Source organism: Trichechus manatus, unplaced genomic scaffold, assembly GCF_000243295.1.
Source record: "Trichechus manatus latirostris isolate Lorelei unplaced genomic scaffold, TriManLat1.0 scaffold00057, whole genome shotgun sequence".
In the NCBI taxonomy this organism is placed as follows: Eukaryota; Metazoa; Chordata; class Mammalia; order Sirenia; family Trichechidae; genus Trichechus; species Trichechus manatus.
In genome coordinates, this window is record NW_004443993.1 from 11,010,317 (window position 1) to 11,028,975 (window position 18,659).

General features: G+C 53.2%; 2 protein-coding genes across 4 annotated transcripts in view; one reads left to right on the top strand and one right to left on the bottom strand.

Annotated features, from left to right (window-relative positions):
• SIRT6 (sirtuin 6) overlaps nucleotides 1-879 on the top strand; it is a 9,215-nt gene extending 8,336 nt beyond the window's left edge. For all 3 annotated transcript variants that reach the window (XM_004378460.2, XM_004378461.2, XM_023733119.1), the window contains 3 exons: nucleotides 162-285; nucleotides 358-572; nucleotides 753-879. In XM_004378460.2, the coding sequence (XP_004378517.1) occupies nucleotides 162-285; nucleotides 358-572; nucleotides 753-879 (466 nt within the window). The remainder of the gene's footprint in view (nucleotides 1-161; nucleotides 286-357; nucleotides 573-752) is intronic.
• A 2,726-nt stretch (nucleotides 880-3,605) lies between these two features.
• On the bottom strand, nucleotides 3,606-14,035 carry CREB3L3 (cAMP responsive element binding protein 3 like 3). The gene is made up of 10 exons (XM_004378638.1): nucleotides 14,006-14,035; nucleotides 12,923-13,051; nucleotides 12,142-12,439; nucleotides 10,496-10,620; nucleotides 9,539-9,673; nucleotides 8,747-8,853; nucleotides 6,534-6,602; nucleotides 4,472-4,556; nucleotides 4,163-4,259; nucleotides 3,606-3,982 (listed from the first exon to the last, which is right to left on the bottom strand). Exons 1-10 carry the CDS (start codon nucleotides 14,033-14,035, stop codon nucleotides 3,606-3,608), a joined length of 1,452 nt encoding a protein of 483 aa, XP_004378695.1.
• Nucleotides 14,036-18,659: the final 4,624 nt, after the last annotated feature.

The following is an 18,659-nucleotide window of genomic DNA, read 5'->3' on the forward strand; positions in this document are numbered from 1 at the left end:
GGCGGGGGCGGGGAGTGAAGGAGGATGGCAGAGGGCAGGAAGAGATGGGGGAAGAAGCGCTTAAGCTAGGGGTGTCCCAGGCTCACTAGCGTGGTGGGCCAGGAGGAGGGCCGCTGGGACCCCTGAGGAGGTTCAGACTAACCCCCTGCTCCCGTCCCCAGGAACGCCGACCTGTCCATCACCCTGGGCACCTCGCTGCAAATCCGGCCTAGCGGGAACCTGCCGCTGGCCACCAAGCGCCGGGGCGGCCGGCTGGTCATCGTCAACCTCCAGCCCACCAAACACGTAGGTGCCCGAGCCCACCCCCACGCCTAACTGGGTGCCTAAATGCCCTCTGACCCGCCTTCGTCCCCGCAGGACCGCCACGCCGACCTGCGCATCCACGGCTACGTCGATGACGTCATGACGCAGCTCATGAAGCACCTGGGGCTGGAGATTCCCACCTGGGACGGCCCCCTCGTGCTGGAGAGGGCGCTGCCGCCCCTGCCCCGCCCGGCCGCCCCCAAGCTCGAGCCCAAGGAGGAGCGCCCTGCCCGACTCAACGGCTCAGCGTCCCCCAGCCCCGAGCAGGAGTCACCCGCCCAGCGCAATGGCTCCGGGCACGCCAGCCCCAAGCAGGAGTCACCCGCCCAGCGCAATGGCTCCGGGCCCGCCAGCCCCAAGCAGGAGTCGCCCGCCCAGCGCAATGGCTCCGGGCACGCCAGCCCCAAGCAGGAGTCACCCGCCCAGCGCAATGGCTCCGGGCACGCCAGCCCCAAGCTGGAGTCCCAAGCCCAGCGCAATGGCTCCGGGCCCACGAGCCCCAAGCGGGAGTGGCCAGACACCCCTCCCCTCCGCAGGCCCCCGAAAAGGGTGAAGGCCGAGGGGGTCCCCAGCTGACCAGGGTGCTCGGGGATGGGGGGGCTTTTGTAAAAAACTGTGGATTTTCGTTTTTCTTACTGGTCTCGCTTTGTTACCTTTATCTGGCCTCCGGGGCCGCGGTGCGCTGAGAGCTGGGCTCCAGGCCCTGGGGCCGACTTGCTCTCGCGGTTCCGTTTGCTCAGGGGCCTATGGTGGGGGTCTGGAAAGGAGCACCCCCTCTCCGACCCTGACCCCGGACCTGACACCGCAGGCACCTGCTCCTCCCTCCCAGCCTCAGCACATTCTAGGGAGGTGGTGGCCGGGCCCTCAGTGGTTTCCACCCTGTGCCCCTGGGTCTCCTCGTAACCCTCACCACCATCAGCCCCCTCCTGATCTGCCTCCCCAAGGCCTTTTTCACAGACCTTCAAGGAGGGCAGGGAGGTGGAGCCACCATTTGGGGGCCCAGGCCTGGGGGTGGGGGGACAATAGGTGCTGCACTGCCGTTGGGGCTGGAGGGAGAGAGCTGGCTCCCTCCAGGTTCCAGAAAAGTCGTCAATGCAATAAAAGCAGAACTAACTTCTCGCATTGGAGTCTGTGTTTAATATCCACGACGTCGTGCTGGGTCCTAGTTGATGGTGGGGGGAGCAGGGTCGTGGTCCCCTCTCTGCCCCTGCTCCTGATGCAATCCTGCAGCCTGGGGCTTACCCCCAGGGTCAGGTGAGTTGTCAATGGTAACAATACCAGCAGCTGGCATTTCTCAAGCCAACCCGTTTGTAGTTACTACTTATTTGCATGGTTTCTTGTTTGAGATAAGCCCTCTTTTAAATAGGCTGCCAACCCCTTGGGAGAGGGCGGCTTTGTTTCAGCTGCACCTGCACACAGCGGGCGGGCGAGTGATGCGTTAGGAGCAGAGCACAGCCACCAACGGCGTTGTTTGCCCTGAGACCAGGAGAATTAGATGGTGCCCGGCTACTACCATTACTGAACGTTTTGATCAAAGATTCTACAGAAGAATCTTGATCAAAACGGAGGAAATGCAGAACAGAATTTCCAATTCTCAGGACTCTAGACTTTCTGGAGCCATGGAGGCTGAATGAAACCCACCACCCTGAAAATACTGCCCTGAGGTAATCTTTAAACCTTAAACCAAAAATAGCCCCTGAAGTCTTAAAACAAGAATTTAACTTAATAGTAAAGAATGTCTGCCTTGAGCATTATGCTCTTTTAAGAACAATCGGTATGAGATCAAATTGACAACAGCACCTCAAAAGGTCAGATGGGAAATTTAGGGGGCAGTGACTTTATGTTAATGGGGAGGAACAATTCTAAAAAGGGAGGGCGAGAATGGTTGCACGACTTGAAAAACGTAATCAGTGTCACTGAATTGTACAAGTAGAAATTGTTGAATGGGTGTCTGTTCTGCTGTGTATATTCTCAACAGCAACAAAAAGTATAAATTAAAAAAAAAATAGCAGAGCCCGGCGCCTTCAGGGCTCCATCCCTTACCCCTGTGTGATCTTTAGAGGGTCTTCCCTTCCACCCCTCAGTTTCTTCCTACGTAAAACGAGCAGGGTGTGAAGCCCAGCCTTCCCAGAAAGGCTGCTGCCTTAACCCCGCTTCGGGCACCCCTTAACTTGAGGCGCCCCTTGGGGACACACACCCGCTGGAGCCGCTGGGCCTCGCGCTCCAGGCGCGCCTGCGCTTCGCCGGCGAGCGCTCTCCTAGGTGCTGAAGTTGAGCCGGACGCCTTGGCGGCCGCCGCTGCAGCCTAGAGATCCCGTGCACCCCGCACCTCGCGTCCCTTTCCCGGGCTGGCCCAGCCCCTCCGGGGATTGGGAAGCCCCGACCTCCACTTCAGCCCCCACCCTCTCCTCTTCACCGCCAGCCACGTCTGTCAAAATACTTTATTAGGGGTCACAGCAGTCTTAAAAAAGGGGGGCAGTTACGGGTCAGCAGCTCCAGAGTCCAGAGCTCACCCATTCTCTGGGGCCAGGATCCCTGCAGCCTCGGGAGGCAGGGAGAGGTCGGGGGTGGGTGGGATCGCTGAGGCATCTAGTGTGTGTGTACGTGAGTCTTTATGTATATATGTATAGTGTATTCCTGTGTGTCGGGGTGTGTATCTGTGTGTGTATGAAGAAATATATGTCTATGAGTGTTTCTGTGGGTGTCTGCGTTTGTGTCCGTGTGTATTTCTGCGTGTCTGTGCATCTGTGAGTATATGTCTGTGTGTGTGCAACTGTGTTTCTGTGTCTGTGTGTATAACTGTGTGAGTGACTGCCAGTTTGTGGGTGTTCATGAATGTAACTGTGTGTGTGTCTGTGTAAGTTATGTGTGGGTCTGTGAGTGTGTGTCTGTGTGTAACTGGGTGAGTGTGTAACTGTGGGTGTGTGTCCGTACAAGTTTTTAATGGTGTGTGTGACTGGCTTTGTCAGGGTGTGGCTGTTCGTGATGTAACTGTGTGTCTTTGTGCGGCGCTGTGTGTGTGTCTGTTATGTGTGTCCTCAGGGTCTGTGGCTCAGTCCACACGGGACTGCCTGTCTCTCTGCTCCTGGGTTCCTTGGTGTATGTCTCAGCCATTGTAGCTGTCTTTGCCCTGTGTCTCTGTGTGAGTCGCCGTGTGTGTCCTTCCGTCCCTGGGTGTGTAGCTTGGGTATCCCCTTCCGGGCATCTCTGCCGCGGTCTCTGCCTCACCTCTGGTCCAGTGCCCATCACTGTCCACTGCAGGTCCCTTGGCAGAGGGGCGTGGGGCACGGTCCTGGTGGTGATCACAGCTCCTCTCCTCCCGCCTCCAGCCCCAGGTGCCCGGGCCTGGGCCCTGTTTCAGGCGCGGCCCAGTCCAGCAGGGCAGAGGGGCCCAACACCTCCTCCGAGTTGCCCAGCACCAGGGTCGAGTTGCCCAGCACCAGCGTCGAGTTGCCCAGCACCAGCGTCGAGTTGTCCAGCGCCGTGGTAGAGTTGCCCAGCACCAGCGTCGAGTTGTCCAGCGCTGGCGTGTCCCTGGAGGCCCGGTCTGGCCCAGGGCTGCCTGGAGACGCTTCTTGGGGTGGGGCAGCCTTGGGTCGGGGTGCTGGGGCCTCGGAGCCTGGCGCAGTGTCAGAGGCCACGCGGGACGCGGCGTCGTTGTGCAATGTTCTGGAGAAGACTGGGAGAGGGTTGGGGGGTCATAAGGGGCAGGGTAGGGGAGGTGTCCTGCCTCTCTTCCCCCACCCTCCAACCACAGGGTACACTGGGACAGGAGTCTCTTCTCCCTCCCCCAGGGGCCCAAGGTCGTGCCCAGGTGCCTTCAGGGATTTCGAAGGTGGGGCGTTCCAGGCCCACCTACCTCGCACAGCAGCGAAGTCCCCGGGGCTCTCTGCTTTGTTGGGGGCGAAAGGGCTGATGGAGGGGAGGACGATGAGGGCGAAGGAGAGCAGCAGGACCTGGTGGGGTTGGGGGCGGAGTCACCTCATCCGCCCCCTTCCCCTGTGAGCATGCGCAGCTCCTAGGCAGGGAAACTGAGGCCGGGACCTGGCTGTGCTTGAGCTGGGGTGTGAGGCTTTGCTTCTACTCAACTCCCCTCCCCGCTTCGCAGAGACCTGGGACACCCACCGCCCCCGTCCCGGGTGCAGCTGGGATGCAGGCCGGGACTCACCGCTATGCAGGTGCCGGACTGGGCAGACTTGCTGGTGGACTGGACCACGAGGGCTTGGAGTTTCTTCAGCTGCTCCAAGAGGGACCTTGGGAGGACAGGCAGACCTCGGTTAAGCCCTGTAGGGCCTTGGTCCAGCTTCCTGCCCATTTCCGGGGCCCCCCAGCCTCTCTGGTGTCTGAATTCCGCCCACCTTCCACCCACCCCTTAGCTTAGACAAATTCTTCATTGGACATTTCGCCCACTTTTCTTCCACTCTTGCTTCCCCTATCCAGGTCACCTGGACACCCTCCCCTCCAGGCCTCTCCTGCTCCCTAGAGTTCATACTTCACACAGCAGCCAGGGGGCGCTTTTCAAATGTAAATCCGCCCCTCCCACTCCCAGCTCCCTATCCTCCCAGGGTGCCCACCTCACTCCAGGTAAAAGCCCAAGTGTACCGCCAGCCCCCCTGTGACCTGCCCATCACTTTCCTGCCCTCCTCCCCTCCCATTCCTCCTCTGCTCCAGCCACCCGGGCCTCCTTGCTGTTCCTCTAACCCAGAGGTACAGTCCTGCCCCAGGGCCTTTGCACAGGCTGTTCCCTCTGCCAAGCACACTGTTCCCCCAGATCTTTGTGTAGCTAGTTCTTTCTCATCCATGCGGTCTCAAGTGTCCCCTCCTCCGAGAAGCCTTCTCTGACCTCCCTGTTGAAAATAGCCCCCATCACTCTCCAGCCCTTCACACTGCTTTGTCTTTCAAATGTCTATTGCTATTTTGAATTATCTTTTCTGTATTTTTGTATTAAGTATGTTTCCCACTGGACCATGAGTTCTTTAAGTTGGAGGGACTAGGTCTGTTTTGTTCACTGAAATGGATGCTTTAACCAACACCATGATAAACAGAGAAAAGATTGAAGTTGTCAAGGATTTCATTTTACTTGGATCCACAATCAGCGCCCATGGAAGCAGCAGTCAAGAAATCAAATGACGCATTGCATTGGGCAAATCTGCTGCAGGAGACCTCTTTAAAGTGTTAAAAAACAAAGATGTCACTTTCAGGACTAAGATGTATCTGATCCAAGCCAAGGTGTTTTCAACTGCCTTATATGCATGTGAAAGCTGGACAATAAATAAGGAAGACCTAAGAAGAATTGATGCCATGGTGCTGGTGAAGAATATTGACTATACCATGGACTCCCAGAAGAACGAACAAATCTGTCTTGGAAGCAGTACAAGCAGAATGCTCCTTAGAAGCAAGGATGGCGAGACTTCCTCTCATATATTTTGCACATTATTAGGAGGAACCAGTCCCTGGAGAAGGATGTCATGCTTGGTAGAGGGTTAGTGAAAAAGAGGAAGACCCTCAACGAGATGGATTGACACAGTGGCTGCAACAACGGGCTCAAGCACAACCACGATTGTGAAGATGGCGCAGGACCAGGTGGTGTTTCGTTCTGTTGTACGTGGGGTTGTTATGAGTCAGAACTGACTTGACAGCACCTAACAACATGGATGCTTCGCTATTGCCCTAGGTGGCCCAAACGGTTAGTGCTTGACTACTAGCTGGAAGGTTGGTGATTTGAACACATCCAGAGATGCCTTGGAAGAAAGGCCTGGCAATCTGCTTCTGAAATGTCACAGCTTTGAAAACCCTAGGGAGCAGTTCTACTCTGCACACATGGGGTCAGAATCAACTCGGCAGCAACTAGTCACAACACCAAAATGATCGCAATGCCCAGAACTATTCCTGATGCGGAGCAGATGCTCTAGAAATATTGACTAAATAAATACACCCTTAGATAGAATCACTTGCTGTTCTCCAACACATTATGCTTCTAGCCTCAGGGACTTTGCACATGCTGTTTCTTCCACCAGGAGCAGGCTCCCCCAGTGAACTCTTACACATCCTTCAATGCTGCAAGTCCAAATCCCCTCCTACACTGCAGCTTCCACTTTCCTAGAGTCACAAGCTGTTCCTCCCTGCTCTGCCCTGCCACCACAAGGCTCTCCCCACATTGTCCCCCTCTCCTGTGAGGGACTCTAGGGTTGGCCCTCCCTGCCCTCTGCCCTGGAGAGATCCAGACTCACAGGTTCTGCTTCTCGAGATGTAAGACTTTCCTCTGCAGCTCCTGGTTCTGGGTGGTGTAGGCGGACATCCTGCAGAGACAGTGCCACGGTGACAATCAGAAGTTGCCTGACACCAGCTGGCCCAACTGGCATCCCCCTGTGAGGGAACCCGGGGCTACAGAGGGGGAATCACTGGCCCAAGTTCACCCAGAAAGACTGTGACAGGGCTAGCATTTGAATTGAGGTCTGCCTGGATCCTAGGTCTCATTTCTGCGTTGGTGTGGGGGTTCGACTCAAGCCTGAGGCTCAGGGTTGGGAATGGAATGCCCAACGCAGGCAGCAATGGTTCCAGAAGATGAAATAGCAGAGTGATTGGGAGTCCGAGGAGACCTGAGTTATAATCCTGACCAGCCCCATGACCTTGAATCACTCCACTTCTCTGACCTCAGTTCCCTCACCTGTAAAATGGGGAGACAATTACTGAGCTCATGAGGTGGTTGGGAGAATGGCATGAGATAAAATCCATTAGGGGGTTAGCAGATCGCACTTAAGGAACAGGACAATAGGAGTCATTTCATCTAAGGTCCTGGGGTCCAGGCTGGAGACCCCACTTCTCTCTTCTGCATCCATCTTGAATGTGGTCTTGGTACAGACTCTTCAAATGTGGGGCTGAAATGCTCAAATCAGAAACTAAGATACGCATGAGGTGGGCATTGGGCCAGGTTTCTACCCTCAAAGCAGAAGGAGTGGAATATGGGAGACTCAGATGTGAAGCCAGAGGCTCTCGCTGTGTGTCGCATACATGAAACCTTTGGACAAATCCCCATCTTGAAGCTTGAGACTCTTGGATCTACCATACATTTGTATTTTTCATGGGATTATGTGTTTTGTTCTCCAGGAAGGTGCAGAGGGTTCTGGGATCACTTTCCAGAAGAACCAAACATATAGCAACCAGGGAAGAGAATAAATTCCCCCTGAATGACCCTCCTTCTAAATAACTCATGGGACAAAGAGGAATTCATAATATAAATTAGGGGATACCTAAGGACCAAAGTATAATGATAGTAGTACAAATAAAAATGCATAGGATGCAGCTAAAGCAGTATTGAGAGGAAAATGTATAGCCTTAATACAGTTTAATGAGCTGAACATGGACATTTAAAAATTAGCAAAAGAACAACAGAATAACACCCCCTCCCCCCAAAAAAAAACACACACAAAAGAAGGATTTAAGACAGATAAAAGTAGAAATGAATAAACCAGAAAAAATATATAATTGAGGGGAGCCAGAAATACTTTCTTTGAAAAGAATAATACAATAGACAAACTTCTAGCAAGATTAAGAAAATAAAAGAGACAGAGACAAGGCACAAATAAGCAACATGAGGAATTAAAGAGAGGGCAAAACGGCAGATACCACAGAGATTAAAAAAAATAAGAGAGTACTATGAACAATTTTATGTCAATAAGTTTGAAATGAGCAAGTTCTCATTGAACTATCATATCCCAAAACTGACTCAAGGAGAAATAGAAAACCCAAATAGACCTATAACATTAAGTAAAGTCACTCTTGGTTTAAAGAATGAGCTTGCTCACTTCTTATATTTCTATTAAAGAACAAGGAGGAGCCTGTCCCCTCGGTATCCTAAATGAGTTAAGAGAGCGGTGACGAGATAAGACTTTGGTGCATGATTTTTAAGTTGAGAAAGCTCTGCCTGGAATGCGCTCCAGGCTGTCCTCCTCCTCTCGACCCTATGAAGCCACAGCAGCTCTGAGGACTGTTAATGCTCAGATAAAGGAAGTAAGTGTCCTGTCTTCAGGCAGAGAGTCAGAACAGGGTGGGTAATACCTTGTTCTTTCCTGGTACCACATTTTCTGGGGGATAAAGGGAGCCCAAAATCCTTGCCCTGTGCCATCTCTAGGTGTCTTTCTATTCCACTGTAATCAATACAATTACCAATACAATCATCTGGGGCGCGGAGGGGACAGGGGTGAGGGCCATTGGCCCCCTCTTCTCCTCACCTCCCACGCGCCCACCACCCTGAGCACCTCCCAGCCCTCAGGTGGACCAGCCACTGCTAGTCCCCACTCTGAAGAACAGCCCATTCACAAAGAAAGAAAGAAAAAAAAAACCCCTCTAATTTCATCAAGTCTTAAAAACTGTGACCTCAGCCTTGTCCCTTCCCTCCCTCTGGGGCTCAGTTTCCCCCCGCGTGGGGAGGCCCCAGCATTACCGAGTCTCCAGACCATCAATATATTCTTTCTTCTTCTTCCTGCTTTCTTGGGCTGACTGTTTGTTCCGGATTTTCCGGCGGATTTTCTTCAGCACTCGCTCTTCATACTGCCAAGAGAATTGGAGGGGAGGCTGGGGTCCGTGTGGATGGCGTCCTCACCCCACAACCTCGCCCCATTCTCCTCCCATGTAAGCCGTCCCAGACCCAGAGAATGGGTGTATGGGGAGTGGAGATGGAGCAGATTCCTGATGACTCAAAGCCCAGCTCTTCTCCCCCTAAATTCTTGCGGAGTCTCTAGGAGGCTCCTGGGTTCTGATAGTCTTCCCAGCTCCCCGTCCCAGTTATTAACTTGTTACCAGACTTGGGCATTGGTGCAACGGCGCCACCTTGTGGCCATATCTGGGAACAGCCCCTTTCCCTGGGGTCGGCCAGTGTTGAGGGCTGTCAAGTGGATTCCAACTCATAGCGACCCCATGTGACAGAGTAGAACTGCCCTATAGGGTTTTTCTTGGCTGTAGTCTTTACGGGAGCAGATCGCCAGGTCTTTTCTCCTGCAGCGCAGCTGGTGGGCTTGAACCGCCGACCTCTCAGCAGCTGAGCACTTAACTATTGCGCCACTAGGGTTCCTTCAGTAAAGATTACAGGCAAGAAAACCCTATGGGGCAGTTCTACTCTGCCACAAGTGGGGCGCTATGAGTTAGAATCGAGTCAATGGCACCCAATAACAGCAACACGCGCAGGTAGCTGCAGGAAAGAGGGAGAGACCCAAAGCCAGGCACCCCACTGGCTCACCTTGGTGAGGGGCAGCTGGGTGGACAGGGTGATGCCTTCTTTGGCAAGCAGCTTCTTCTCGTCCTCTGTCAACACCAGCTCCTGGCAGTGCCCGGCTCCAGGTCGTAGCAGGTGAGGAGCTGCCAGGTGGTGTTGCTATGGAGAAACCAAGGCAACTGTGTTGGAGACAGGAAGACTTACAGCCCCGAGCTAGGAAGGCTGAGCCTCCAGGAAATAAGAGAAACATCCGATTTGAGGAACGATCAATCAATCCACTACAGAGTCCCCATTGGCAATAGGACCCAAAACAATCAGCGCACAGCCCTCTGGCCCAGAAATTCCGCTTCCGGGAATTTATGCTACAGATAGTCTTATAAATGCACAAAATGGTGTACGGACAAAGTTGTTCGTTCTTTTGCTAGATAACCATTCAGCAACCATTTATTGAGCGCCACTATGCGCCAAGGGGGCATCGGCGGTGCAGTGGTAGAACTCTTGCCTGCCAGGTGGGAGTCTGGGGTTCAATTCCCAGCCAATGCACCTCACGCGCAGCCACCGCCTATCGGCGGAGGCTTGCAAGTTGTTAGGAGGCTGAACTTCCATACTAAGACAGACTAGGAAAAAAGGCCTGGCAATTAACTTCTGAAAATCATTCAATGGATCACAACGGTCCAGTCCACACGTGATCATGGGGATGACGCAGGAACAGGCAGCGCTTCGTTCCACCGTTCCACCGTGCATGGAGTCGCCGTGAGTCGGGCTAACTCGAGGGCGGCTACCAGCAACAGCGACTACTCCTAGTGCCCCTGGCCCAGGGGATTGGAGCCCACTGGCTTGCTTTGGGCGTGACCAAGGGCAAATTCTAGCCCCTCTCTGTGACTCAGTTTTCCATCTCTGAAATGGGGGGATTGAGTGGAGCTCCACGAACCCCAGCAACCCTCCCAGCTCCAATGTTCCAGGGAGTTGGGGGTAGGGGACACTCACTAGGTCCCTACTGTTGCTGGAGAGGAGGAGTTCCTTCACCGTGAGGTTGTAGTGTGGGGGCGAGTCTGACAGCTCGGCCGGCTTCTCAGGATAGAGCCATCCTTGTGGGTTCCACATGTCTGGTCAGGGCGGTTGGGGACAGAGACAGAAAGGGTGTCAGGCGGGAGGCCTGCACTCTCAGCTTCCCCCGCCTCCTCCTCCAGGAAGGCTGCCATGATTGAGCCCCAGCTCCCACCTCCTCCTTCTCCTCCAGGAAGTCTCCTTGATTGAGCACTCAGCTCCCTCTTCCTCCTTTTCCAGGAAGGCTCCCTCACTGAAACCCAGCTCCCACCTCCACCTCCAAGAAGGCTCCCTTGTTGAGCACCCAGCTCCCACCACCTCCTCCTCCCAGAAGCTTCCCTGACTGAGCACCCAGCTTCCCCTTCCTCCTCCTCCAAGAAGGCTATCATGATTGAGCCCCTAGCTCCCACCTCCTCGTCCTCCAGGAAGGTTGTCATGATTGAGCCCCAGCTCCCACCACCCCCTCCTCCTTCAGGAAGGCTCCCTCACTGAGCCCCCAGCTCCAACCCCCGCCTCCTCCAGGAAGATTCCCTGATTGAGGCTCAGCTCCCACCTCCTAATCCACGAAGGCTCCCTGATTGAGCCCCCAGCTCCCACCTCCTCCTCCTCCTTTAGGAAGCTGCCATGATTGAGCCCCAGATCCCACCGCCACTTCCTCCTCCAGGAAGTCTCCTTGATTGAGCCCCAACATGCTTAGCACTTGGGGGCTTGCCTTTTAGCAGAACTTGGGGTCTCCAAGGCCTGAGATGAAAAGGCCAGCCCCAATAAGTGCCTCAGTTTCCCCTCTGCTATACAAGGGGAACCTAAATCCATCAGGGCATGTCTCAGTCTGTCCCACAAGATCAAAGGAGGAGCAGGGACATTGCCACAGGACCCACTGCCAACCCCAGAGGGAGTGGCTGTTACTGAGGCCAGGCCTTATCTCCCCCGTGGGGCTGGGATGAGGTCTGATTCAGCCCGACTTCCTCCTCCCTGGTGCCTGGCACCCAATAGGCAGCTTAAGAGCATGTAATCCAGACTGGGCTGAACTGTGTGACCCTGGGTAAGTTACTGCCCCTCTCTGAACTTTGGTCTCATCAACTCTACAGTAGAACCAGAGATTCCACCTCATATGCAAGGCTCGAGGGACAAAGGATGCCCCAGGGACCACGCATCTCCAGCCAGGGGCTCTGTGCCTGGTACACCATGGGTGCTCAACCAGTGCTCCTGGTGTAAATCATTACTGATATTCTGGGAGCATCTTCTGCAAGAGTCCCCATTCCCCAGCTCCAGGGGGGGCGCCCTGAGGCCCAGGACCCCTAAACGTCTCACACTTTCATTGAACATCTACTATAAGCCAGGTATAGGGGACAAAGATAAGGGAGACACAGCCCTGCCTCCTGGGGTTACATGGTCCCCGGTGTCTGAGCCAGCCTGCCTGGTTATACCCCAGCTCTGTGATTCTGGTTCTCACCTCACGGGGACTCAGTTACACCATCTGGAAAAGGGGCCCACAACAGCATCCACCTCACAGGGCAGTTATGAGCGTACAGCGTCCAGAAGAGAGTGAGCGCGGTGGGCAGACACACAGCAGAACTTACCCAGGTCTATGGCCACGGAGGCCTCGAGCACTGGGGTCACTGGCCCGGGGGGCCTGGCAGGGCAGGTGTGGCCTGGATGATAGGAGGGGCACAGCCCCTTGCCAGGCTCAGTGGGATGGCAGCCAGCGAGGGTGGTGGAAGACCCGTTTTGTGGAGGGGTGTCTTGGGGGTCAGAGGGCAAGTCTTCGGACATGCCGCTGTCACTGGCTGCGGGGGACCAGAGCGGGGAGCTGGGCACCGAGTCTCCGGAGCCCAGGATGGAGGTGAGGAAGTCATCAGCGTTGGGGCCAAGCTGGACCTGCTGGGTGGGGGCAGCAATGAGGAGGGAGACCTCCAGTCTGGTGCCTTTTCTGCTCTAGACACGCTGTGTGACGCTGTGGATGCCTCTGTTGTCCTTCCTGCAAGACGGAGCTCATGCCCCTTCCTCTCAGGGCCAGCTTGAATTTGGCCTCGAGCTTGAGCTCCCGCTTGGGCTTGAATGCGCTAATGTAGCACGGCACCAGCAAGGCCACGTTGAGCACGAGCCCTGAGTTTGAGCCTGACTCCAACTCCAAATCGCTGTGTGACTCTGAGCAAGTGACTGGCCCTCTCTGGGCCACAATTTCCCGCCCCATAAGAAGAGCCGATGCTACCTGCCCATTGGAGGAGGTGAGTGGTTCAATGCAATAACATGTTTGAGGCATAAAGGCTGAGGAGGCCAAGGGGAGTTCTGACCTTCCCAGGGCCTCAGTCTAGTGTCTGGAGCCCGGTGGCCTGGGGGAGTCTGGAGTAGGGGCCTCACCTGGTCCTCGGGGTAGTCCCAGTTCTTGCCCAAGTCTACGTGTCTTAGGATGCCGTCCTGACGGTCAAAAAGGAGATCCAGGAGCTCCAGGCTGTCCATGGGGCCCGTGGGACAGGTGGGCGAAGTCATCTGGGGCACGGAGGGGACGGGCATGAGGGCCATCGGCCCCCTCTCCTCCTTACCTCCCATGCGCCCACCACCCTGAGCACCTCCCAGCCCTCAGGTGGACCAGCCGCTGCTAGTCCCCACTCTGAAGAACAGCCCATTCACAAATATCAAGAAGTAAGCTCCGTGCAGGAGTCCCCGGTGGCACAAATGTTTAAGTGCTCAGCTGCTAACCGTAAGGTTGGCAGTTTGAATCCACCCCAATGGCTCCTTGGGAGAAAGACCTGGTGATCTGCTCCCATAAAGATTAACCAAAAACCAAACCCACTGCTGTCGAGTTGATTCCCACTCATAGCAACCCTATAGGACAGAGTAGAACTGCCCTGTAGGGTTTCCAAAGCTGTAAATCTTTACAGAAGCCTTCTCCTGAGGAGCAGCTGGATGGATTCAAAGCGTCGACCTTTAGGTTAGCAGCAGAGCACTTTAACCACCACGCCACCAGGGCTCCTTTCCGTAAAGATTTCAAATCAAAACCAAACCTGTTGCCGTGGAGTCGATTCCGACTCACAGCGACCTTATAGGACAGAGTAGAACTGCCCCATAGGGTTTCCAAGGAGTGGCTGGGGGATTCAAACTGCCGACCTTTCCATTAGCAGCTGAGCACTTAATCACTGCGCCACGAGGGCTCCTTTCTGTAAAGATGACAGCCTAGGGAACCCCACAGGGCAGTTCTTCTCTGTCACATGGGGTCACTATGAGTTGAAACAGACTCCAAGGCACCCAACCACAGCAAGATCAACACAGTCCATTCCCGTGAGGCTGGTGAACTCACCCTCCGAGGCCTGCCTGAGATCCCCCTCCTGGGAGGCAGGGGTACCTAGAGGAGGTGAGCTGCCCCACACGGGAGACGAGATTTCGGGCATGGCTTTCTCTCTCTGGGCCTCAGTCTTCCCATCTCTTCAATGGGGGTAAGCTCACCTTTCCAAAAGCTGCTAAATCTCCATTCATGAAACCAGCTCTTCCACCTGCCGCTTTCCAGGTCTCCGCTTGGAGGTGGCACTCACCCCACAGCCAGCGCGCAGGGCCCAGCTCACTCTTCCCTGTGGCTCTGCCACCACCCCCAAGGATGCTGAAATAGTCCCCAGGCGCTACCAGCCCACCTCCGGGTGCCGATTGGCGGGCAGGGCGAATGGACAGGGTTAAGGGCCAGTGACATGGGGGCAGGCTAGGGGAGGGGACACAATTATCTCTGTGTTTTGTGCTTTTCCAGCTGGCAGTGGGCAAAGGCCAAAGTCTGGGGTGCCTCAGCTCTGCCTTGACCTCTGCTCTACTTACGGGAGTTTCTCTTCTGTCACCGGACATTGGGTTCCAGGGTGGCCCAGTGCCCCTGGACGGTCCGTCTACTCCCAGGACAGGAGAAAACGAAGAGAGCCTTCCAGGCCTTTGTTGGAGACATTCTTTCTGCTGGGAATGCCCTTCCCCCATCCAAGCTGTCAACCTTCTACCCACCCACCCCCAAGTCCTCCATGGCCAAATCCCCACAATCAATTCCTTCTAGAATCTTCTATCGTTCATTTAGTCAACAAGTATTAATTAAGCCAAACTTGTTCCCACCTCATGGCCTTTGCACTTGCTGTTCCCTCTGCAAGGAACTCCTCCAGCTGAACCCCCACCGCCACCCTGCCCCAGCTCTGTTCCTGTGTGGCTGCATGCATATAGCTTGTTATTTGCTGTGGGGTCAATTCTGCTTCATGGCGACCCTGTGTGTGCAGAGTAGAACTGTGCTCTATAGGGTTTTCAAGGCTATGACCTTTCAGAGCAGATTGCCAGGTCTTTCTTCCTGGCCTGTCTTAGTCCGGAAGCTCTGCTGAAACCTGTCCACAGTAGGTGACCCTGCTGGTATTTAAAATGCCAGTGTCATAGCTTCCAGCATCAGAGCAGTACGCAGGCTACTCGAGCAGGACATACTGACAGACAATGTTGTTGCTGTTAGTTGCTGCCAAGTCATTCCGACTCATGGTGACCCCATGGGATCTTTTGTATGCAGATCGACAGGCTTTTCTTCCGAGGCACCTCTGTTGTTATTGTTAAGTACCATCGAATTGGTGCCGACTCGTAGTGACCCTATACACCACAGAACGAAACACGGCCTGGTCCTGCACCATCCTCACAATCATTGTTATGCTTGAGCCCACTGTTGCAGCCACTGTGTCAGTCCATCTCATTAAGGGACGTCGTCTTTCTCACTGACCCTCCACTTTACTGAGCATGAGGTCCTTCTCCAGGGACTGCTCCTTCCTGATAACGAGTCCAAAGTATGTGAGACGTAGTCTTGCCATCCTTGCTTCTAGGGTGCGTTCTGGCTGTACTTTGTCCAAGATGGATTTGTTCATTCTTTTGGCAGCCCATGGTATATTCAATATTCTTGGCCAACACCATAATTCAAAGGCGTCAATTCTTCTTCAGTCTTCCTTATTCATTGTCCAGCTTTCACATGCATAGGAGGTGGTTGAAAACACCATGACTTGGGTCAGGCGCACCTTAGTCTTCAAGGTGACATCTTTGTTTTTATCACTTTAAAGAGGTCTTTTGCAGCGGATTTGCCTGAAGCAAGTTAGAGACGCCTCTAGGTGGGTTCAGACTGCCGACTTTTCAGCCAGTAGAGAAGCGCTTAAGCCTTTGTGCTGCCAGGGACTCCTGCGCACAGCTTACTTCTTGATATTTGTGGGTGGGCTATTCTTCAGAGAGAAGACCCCACCCCCAACCCTGTTCCTCTTTATCACATCCTTGTGTTAACTGAGCCACTCACACTGTTGGAAATTGTCTTCTTTATTGTCTTCCTTCCCTCCCCCACTCCCAGCACGTGAACTCCTTCTGGTTGCTGTTGCGGCTGTGCGCCGTGGAGTCAATTTGGGGATTTGATTTTGACTCCTAGTGACCCCATGTGACAGAGCGGAGCTGCCTATAGGCTTCCTAGCCTGTAATCTTTACTGGAGCAGATTGCCAGCTCTTTCTCCTGCAGAGCTGCTAGGTGGGTTCGAACCACCAGCCTTTAGGTCAGTAGCTGAGTGCTTAACCATTGCGCCAGCAGGGCTCTTTGTGAATGCGTTATGGGCCAGGATAGAGTCTGCCTTGTTCACTCGGGATCCCCCATGTCTGGGAAATTGCCTGGTACACAGTAGGTGCTCCATCGGCTCTTACTACATTGAGCCTTCTATGTGCTTGGCACAAGGCGAGGTTTAAGTGGGGATGAAAACACTCTCCTTACTCTCAAGAAATTCACATCCAGGTTGACATTTCTCAAAGGACCAGCTGTCATTACCAGTGTAACAAGAATTTAACGAGGGCCTAGTATGTGTCAAGGAGTCCCCGGGCAGCCCAAACGGTGAATACGCTCAGCTGCTAACTGAAAGGTTGACTGTTTGAGTCTACCCAGAGGCACCTCGGAAGAAAGTTCTGGCGATCTACTTCCAAAAAATCAGCCTATGAAAACCCTATGGAGTACTGCTCTATTCTGACACACGAGGTTGCCATGAGCAGGAGTTGAATCAGCAGCAACTGGTGGTAACTATATGGTAGGCCCAAGGTTGGATAAAAGAAATCCAACAATAACCCGTTATAGCAGCTGCCCTCCAGAGGACCTTGGTGACATCTGGAGCCATTTCTGGTTGTTGCAACTGGGTGGCCGGGTGCTACTGGCATCGAGTGGGACAGACCAAGGGTACTTGACACTCAATGCCCTCTAGTGCACCCCCCACCGCGAACAATGATCTGTCCTCAGGAAAGCTGATAACGGGGAACCCAAGGTCGAGAAGGGGAGAGTGCTGACATGTCGTGAGGTTGGCAATCAATGTCACGAAACAATACGTGTATTACTTGTTTAATGAGAAACTAATCTGCTCCGTAAACTTTCATCTAAAGCACAATAAACATAAATTAAAAAAAAAAAGAATGATCTGTCTCCAAATGTCAGCAGTACCAAGATAGAGAAAATCTGTCACAGTAACTGTCCCTTCTATTTTTGTTTTTTTTTTTTTCCCCCAACTGCCCTCAAGTCGATGCCAACTCATGGCAACGCCATGTATGTCAGACTAGGACTGTGCTTCTTAGGGTTTTCAATGGCTGATTTTTCAGAAGTAGATTGCCAGGCCTTTCTTCTGAGGTGCCTCCGGATGGACTCGAACCTCCAAGCCTTTGGTTCATAGCCAAGCACATTCACAGTCTGCATCACCCAGGGACTCCCCCACCCTTCTGGTTACTGGCATAACTATCTCACTCTCGCCCTCCGGGTGTCTTGCTTCCTTTTCAGCAGCTCTCTGTGGGATTTTTCGGGAGTCTGTTTGGTTTGGCTGAGCTTTACTGATCCCAGTCACAATATTTATTCAGCACTGCAGCGCAGGCATTTTTCCAAGGCAATCTCTATGTGAGTTTATAAACTAGCCAAGTCTGACTTCTGGACTTCTGTTTCCCCTCTCCCTCCCCCTCGTTTATGGCTCTCAGGAGCTCTGGTGCCTTAGGGACCTCGGTCTCTTCCTCTTATCAAAACCTGCCGGAAGAAAGGATATAACATCAGTCATTTGCACCTTGATAGGGATTTGTACCACCTCTGGTCTGTCAGTTTGTTGTCCTGTGGTGGCTTGCAGGTGGCTGTGATGCTGGAAGCTGAACATGTACATAGACCAAGAGGCAGCCCTTGGGACAGAACAAGGGGATACTATATGGTTTAAAATCAGGAAAGGTGCGCGTCAAGTTTACAGTCGTTCACCATACTCATTCAGTCTGTACGCTGAGCTAATGATCCGAGAAGCTGGACTGTATGAAGAAGAATACCGCATCAGAACTCAGGTCTTAAAAGCTTGCCAGTGGCCATCTAACATACAACTATTGGTCTCTACTTGTCTGGAGCAAAAGAGAAATAAGGGAACCAAACACTCAGAGAAGGAAGTAGTCTACAGGACTAAGAGTCAACATGATCCATGGTCTCAGCTACCCTGAGACCAGAGGAACTAGATGGAGCCTGGCTACCATTACCAACCATTCTGATCAGGGCCACAATAGACAGATCCTGACGGAATAAGAGAAAACTGTGGAACAGAATCGCTAATTCCTTAAAAAAAAGAAAAAAAGACTTCCTGGACCAGTTGAGACTGGGAGACTCCCTGAGACTATAGCCCTGAGATGCTCTGTAATCCTTGAACCAAAACTAGCCCCTGAGTTCACCTTGTAGCTAAATAATAGATTGGCTCACAAAATGAAGAATATCTCCCGTGAGTACTGTGTTCCTTTAAAAAATCGTCTATATGAGACCAAACAGTTAACAACTACTTTAAAACAAAGATGAGAATGTAAGGCGGCAGGGAAACTAGATGAATGGAAATGGGACAACCAGAACGGAAATATTGAGGCTATTCACGCATTGTGAAGAATGTAACCAAAGTCACTGAACAATTTCCTTAGAAACTGTTGAATGGGAACCTAAACTTCTGTATACATCTTCACCAAAAACACAATAAAATATTATTTTAAAAAATATCCATCAATGGGGGATTATTTGAGAGTTGGATATGCTCATATCAAGAATATTATGTAGCTATGAAAATGAGTGGCAATTTCCTCTATGTACTGATATGGG

What these genes read in the sequence shown, in the direction of transcription:
- CREB3L3 (XM_004378638.1), bottom strand. Translation starts at nt 14,035, where the DNA reads ATGAATGGAGATTTAGCAGCTTTTGGAAAG. An exon ending in CTCCGTGGCCATAGACCTGG is followed by an intron (nt 10,621 to 12,141) that starts GTAAGTTCTGCT and finishes CGCCCTGACCAG; the next exon opens with ACATGTGGAACCCACAAGGA. An exon ending in GGACTTCGCTGCTGTGCGAG is followed by an intron (nt 3,983 to 4,162) that starts GTAGGTGGGCCT and finishes ACCCTCTCCCAG; the next exon opens with TCTTCTCCAGAACATTGCAC.